Genomic DNA, 6,305 nt, shown 5'->3' with positions numbered 1-6,305 from the left:
CCAAAAGTGCATTGCAACCTTGGACAAACAGTCCTAGCTGTTTAACATTCTGGGATCCTGCAGAATCCTGCATCTTCCTAAGTAGGGAAGCACTGTAGCATTGGAGTGCTTGCCTACTGCATGAGAGGCCTGGAGGAGCTGAGCTAAGGCTTCCATTTCTGGCTTGCTTGGAATTTAAAACAAGTTTTTTTCTATATAGTAAAAGATTGTTTTTAAGAAAAAAAAATAAAGTCAGCTACAATGTACTTATGTATAATAATAAGTAAATCTTTTTTTAAAATTTAAAACAAAAATATTTGAATTAAATTATTTCATTTGGTGCCTAGGGAGAAGTTTTAGAATCCTGATTTTTCTAACTGTGCAACTGACTTAAGAACACCTTAACTGATATAACCACCTAGCATTTACATTATGCCAAATATTCTCATATTCTCTCTCTCTCTCTCCCCCTCCCTCCCTCCCTCCCTCCCTCTCCCCCTCCCCCTCTTTCTCTTGGTTTTTCAAGACAGGATTTCTCTGTGTAGCCCTGGCTGTCCTGTAGACCAAGCTGGCCTCAAACTCAGACATCCCCCTGCCTCTGCCTCCCAAGTGGTGGGATTAAAGGCGCGCGCCACCACTGTCCAGCTAGAGTTTTTTCAATTTAATTCTTAAAATATTCTTTTGGCAGCAAGAGCCAATTCTTAGTCCTTTTCAGGGCTTTATCACCAACTGACAGAGAGCCTAAAAATCAGAGTTTTGGCAGTCACTACTGAGACTGGCTTTGAACCTCAGTTTTCAGGTTAGCACACAACGTGACAGGCTTGCTTCTGTGTGTGTCAGGCGTGTGGGTCAGGTTAGCACACAACGTGACAGGCTTGCTTCTGTGTGTGTCAGGCGTGTGGGTCAGGTTAGCACACAACGTGACAGGCTTCCTTCCGTGTGTGTCAGGCGTGTGGGTCAGGTTAGCACACAATGTGACAGGCTTCCTTCCGTGTGTGTCAGGCATGTGGGCCCCTAGTCTTTGTTCTCTTGCTTAATTCTCCTACTGACCACCCCTTCTAGTGCCCTTGCTTATCTTTTGCATTCCAACTGTTGCCCTTAGTCGCCTAGGTAGTTTTGAAGAATATTCATACATAAGAAATGTTCACAATAGGATACTAAGGTAAAAACTAAACTACTAAAACTATATAATGTCCAAAAAAAAAAATACAAGGAAAATCATGTATTTGTATAAATTTCTGATTGGGTATTTTGAAAAAGGGATTACCATCAATTTACCCAATTTTAAAAATAAAATAAATACTTATAATCAGTTAAATAGTAACATTACATATTTAATATTAGCTGTTGAATATATAAAGTTTTAAATCAAAGTAAGAATGCAGTAGATATAGCAGTTGAGAAATAGGTTCCTTGGCACACACTTTGTAATACATGTCCTCACAGTGATGTATGATGACGACTGTGTTATGAAGCATTCCACTTATGACTGTGAGTCATTTCTATAACTCCCTTTAAATCTGCAGTGCTTTAATTTCAAATGCGAAAAAATAATAAGTACAGATTCTCTAAAGGCTACATCGTTCTTTCTTGTCTTAAGTAAATAAGTTTCAAGAGGGCACAAGGTAACTGCTTTCTGTACAAATAGCCCTTAAGAAATCAAGTGTTGATTTTGCAATCAAAAGTGCATCAGATTCTAAAGTGGATTAGGTGCTTCTACTCAAACTGCACGTAGTAGGTACTCAATAAAACCTGTTGAATGACTAAGTGTAGGGATGCATACATGTCCTCTTTGGATGTCTAGACTTACACTCTCTTCCCTCAGTTTAGATGACCTGAGAAGCACTTCCTCAAAATAGCCTTGGGCTCACCATGAGAAGAATGCCTGGCACCAGCTGGCAAGGGTATTAATAGCATACCCATTAGGCACTTGTTCAGGGCACACAGATAGCTCAGTGATAGAATCTTCAGAAATATTTGGACAGTTAAGATCATTTGCACTATGAATCACTTGTGGCTCTTTAAATCTTTGGGCATCAAAGCAAAACAAAACAAAACATCCCCAATAACAAACACCAACCAACCAACCCCATCAAACAAGCAACGCATTGCTAGCTCTGGTTGCCTGAACTGCTTTAAAAAGTAAGCAACAATCACATTTAATTTCAATGCTCAACATTGGAAAGGAAGCTTACAATAGCAAAAAAATTTAATTATTCATAATTAATCATTCTAGCTGTAAACCGATCCTTTTTAGTTACCTATTTATGATATAGATTTTTCAAATATTTAATCAATAAACATAAGTATTTTTTTAACTTCTTTTAAAATGCTAACCTATACTGTTTTAGATAGTTATAAAGATAAATTATCTCTTCATGTTATTGTATCTATCACTTCCAAACTACCTACAAAAGGAACCAGAGAGGTGGCTCAGTGGTTAAGAACACACATACACTGTTCTACAAAGACCTAAGTTTTGTTCCTACCTCCCAGGATGCAAGCCCAGCGGCAGGACTTTCAGACTGATGTGCACATAGATGCACTCAGAGATCTGATGCACTCTTCTCTACTCCACAGGCACCTGAGCTCACATTTGCAAAGACATATGCATAAATGCAAATGTACACACACACACACACACACACACACACACACACACACACACACACTAAAAACCTTAGCAGGGTGTTGGTGGTGCACACCTTTAATCCCAGCATATGGGAGGCAGATGCAGGCAGATATCTGAGTTCAAGGCCAATGTGGTCTACCATGCAAATTCAGAGAAACCCTGTCTGGAATAGACAAAAAGAAACAAAACAAGGACAACAACAAAAGTCTTTTTAAAAAAAATCATTGAAAATATCTATAAAAGTATCAAAACATGGACTTTCTTCTTTTGTACATTTCTGAATTTCTAAATTAACCCCCATAAAATAATATCAGTTTTGAAACCTTGAGTATTCAGGTAAATTAAAAAAAAATCACTAGGTATCCTACACTGAGCTGGGAAGGTCAGAGAATAAGATGAGGCTGCTAACATGAAGAGCTTCTGTCTAGGTGAGAAAATTAGATGGGAAATGATGACTGAAAAAAACCAAAACACTTTACTGTGCTGTAGAGAAAATAGGTATTTACAAATGGAGGCGAGTCCTAAATTGTCACATGGAGTACAGAGGCAAGTGAGGATGCTGATGTGGGGCACATTGTGGAGGGGTTTGCAAGTCTGTTAGAAACACTAGGAGTGGAGGTGGTAGCAAGCAGAGCAATCAGGGTCTGCTGTAAGGCCGGATGAATCTAGGGAGCAAGAGTTAGCAGCACTGATCAGTGCAGGTGCCTGCTGGTGGCGTGGAAATGCCAGGGAACCACACCCCTGCTTAGGATATCCTCTAACCAATTCTCCGGCTCTGCATAGAGCCCCAGCCCAAAGTGCTCTTCTTTCCTTTTTCTCCTTCTACTTCCCTTCCTCTCCTGTCACCTGCCTTTCACCCTCTTCTCTTCTTTCCCTATTTCTTTTCCTTCTTTCTCTGTTGACCATAGGGTGGTCTAGAATCCATTACCTAGCTTAGGTAGAACTCAGGAGTCAAGTTCTAAGATCAGCCAGCCTGGTGGTGGGGAGCTAGTGTGCACCATCACTTGGGGCTAGCCTCTGTGATTTATTTTTTATATTAATTAGTAATTTCAGAGGATCTTGAAACACCTGGGAGACAAGGCTTAGCAAGTCCATAAGAGAATCTTCAGATAAAATGAACTGAGGTGGGTAACACACCCTAAATGTGGGCGGCACCACTCACCCCACTTTGCTTCCTTCCTGCTGATCTATGTGAGCAGCTCCCTCATCCTCCTGCTGCCATGACCCCTTGAGGAATGTCCCCAAACTGTGAGCCAAACACTCCTTCCTTCCTCATGGTGCTCTTTTTTCAAGTGTTTGGTCACAGCCATAAGACATGGAACCAACACTTCTGGACAGTTTTAACTGCAATGGATATGCTTTCTCAATTATTTCTTAGTATGTATTATATACAATAATATATTACATATTAAGATACACATCAAGAAATATAGGCACATAAATAATAGACAAGGGATATAGAAATTGAAGGTAGTTCAATTAGTTCTAGCCTGAAAATTATTGGTATAAAGCATTTGTACTTATCTGAAATTAATGTGAAAATAAAATGGCTTTAAAAGTTATTGCATCTAATACCATGAACATTCTAATGTACACATCTACTAACCATTAAATTCACTTAAATATAGATGAAGTTCATGGTTATTACCATGTCCTACTTTGTGAGCACTTTAATATTTATGAATATTAAGAACAAGTAACTTTATCATTCAACTCAGCGCATCATCAGAATGTACTATATAATTACACTTAGTGTGAGTAGATAAGATAAATCCATATCGATTTTACCTTTGCTTTAGTCGTCTTTTAGCTGTTGTGGGAACATTAGCACCATAACCATAGGAATAAAGAATTCTTTCAGCCTCATCTTCATTTTCAACTGAAAAGTAGTAAAAGGTATGATGTGAAATAGCTCTTCTCTTTAAAAAGCATAGCAGAAGTCAAAATAAAAGATACAACAACGAATTAAGAATTCCAAGAACATTCCTAAGGACTAGTGCACATTGAGAGAGGTGAAGCATATTAAAGCACACTGTGGTTGTATTTGTTGATTTATTTTTAGAAGATGTTAAGGGATTACATCACCTGATAAGCTACGCTTTCTTATAGAGCAAGTAATTTAGGTATGTTATTCTGAAAGATTCAAAGACTTTAATATGGATTATATATTAGAAAATGACAAAGTTATAGAGTCATTTGACAAAGGTGATTGCTGTTCTGTCTGTGCGCCAAGCTCTCACGTGGCCTTGGCTTCCTTCCCTTGAACTTAAGGATGTAGGGGGTGACCCCGAGCTCCTGATGCTCCAGCCCCCACTTTCTGAGTTCTGAGATCCCAGAAACACACACCAGAGCCCATGCTGGCTCAGACCTGGAGACCTTCCTGCCTCCCTCCCCTGCGGGGAGGGTGATAGGAGGTGTCACCACACTCACTATTGCAAGGCTTTTGGTTTTCACTGCTGTGTGAGGGCCTGAATCCAGAGCTTGCGCAGAGTAGGTGAGCACCCCACCCGTGAGCTACAAGCTTAGTCCTAAGGCTTTGGATTAGTGCCTGACAAAAGTAAATGTTTAATACTATATCTGTTTTTTGAGTCTAGCTACTGAAATTTTACATCAAGTAATATTAAAAACAGAATATTCTTTAAATCACTTACATTTTTAATAACTATATACCAAGACATTTTTAGAAATGATTCCACCTTTCCTTTGTAGCAAAAAAAAAAAAAAAAAAAAAAAAAGGACTAGGCCGGCGTGGTGCCCACGCCTTTAATCCCAGCACTTGGGAAGCAGAGGCAGACACATTTCTGAGGTTGAGGCCAGCCTGGTCTACAGAGTGAGTTCCAGGACAGCCAGAGCTACACAGAGAAACCCTGTCTGGGGGGTGGGGGAGGGGGAGAAAAAAAAAAGTACTCTCCCTGGGTGGGTGGGGGAGGGCACACAGACTTACTTTCTGCTGTTTGCATTATTATCTCATCAAGCTCCTTTTCCAACTTCTCGTAAATGTCTAACCTTGCCTGATGCTCTGAGTTCTGTGCCTCAAGTTCGGTAATGCGTTTTTCAGAAGAAGTTTGGAGACTATAAAATTCTTTAGTTAAAACCTAGCAGTGGAAGAAGAGAATGACAGAAGTTGAAAGGATTCAGATTTCCTCAGGTCCACAGCTAAAGGCATACACACAGTGAGGCAGAGATGTCTGCTCATGTCTTTTCTCTTTCACCCACAGAAATGTGAAGACATAGCTCAGCCGAGAGGACAACAGAGGAGAGAATACACACTGATTTCTAAGTTGCGTTAACTGAACTTACGCAATACTTTCTCAGTAATTACAGATGCCAAATAAAATGAAGGTCGGGGTAAGGTTAACCTCTGCTTGTTAAGGGTTCAGATGGAGGCAGCAGTGAGAGACTTACCTGGGGTCAGGTTCTAGGCAGTCAGCACAGAACTGTACAAAGACAGTGGAGGGAGCTCTGCAGTGCTCCATCAGTGCTGTTCAACCTGCCTTGTTCATGCTTTTAGCATGCTTGCTTTCCTAACAGGCGGCAGTAGCAAAATGCCTATGAAAAGAAAGGGCTTCTTTTCTTTTTCCTTTCTTTCCTCCCCTTTCCCCTTCCCTTCCCTTTTCCCTTCCCTTTTCCCTTCCCTTTTCCCTTCCCTTTTCCCTTCCCTTCCCTTCCCTTCCCTTCCCTTCCCTTCCCTTCC

The 6,305-nt window shown here is 40.3% G+C and overlaps 1 protein-coding gene across 4 annotated transcripts in view; it reads right to left on the bottom strand.

The window, feature by feature from the left end:
• Nucleotides 1-6,305, bottom strand: part of Pibf1 (progesterone immunomodulatory binding factor 1) — a 159,496-nt gene that overhangs the window by 64,393 nt on the left and 88,798 nt on the right. For all 4 annotated transcript variants that reach the window (XM_021181398.2, XM_029468942.1, XM_029468943.1 and 1 more), the window contains exons 12-13: nucleotides 5,556-5,706; nucleotides 4,400-4,490 (exon numbers count right to left, since the gene is read on the bottom strand). In XM_021181398.2, the coding sequence (XP_021037057.1) occupies nucleotides 4,400-4,490; nucleotides 5,556-5,706 (242 nt within the window). The remainder of the gene's footprint in view (nucleotides 1-4,399; nucleotides 4,491-5,555; nucleotides 5,707-6,305) is intronic.

Source organism: Mus caroli, chromosome 14 (genome assembly GCF_900094665.2).
Source record: "Mus caroli chromosome 14, CAROLI_EIJ_v1.1, whole genome shotgun sequence".
Lineage (NCBI taxonomy): Eukaryota > Metazoa > Chordata > Mammalia > Rodentia > Muridae > Mus > Mus caroli.
The sequence above is the reverse complement of the archived record's forward strand: the minus strand, read 5'-3'. Positions and strand labels throughout refer to the sequence as shown.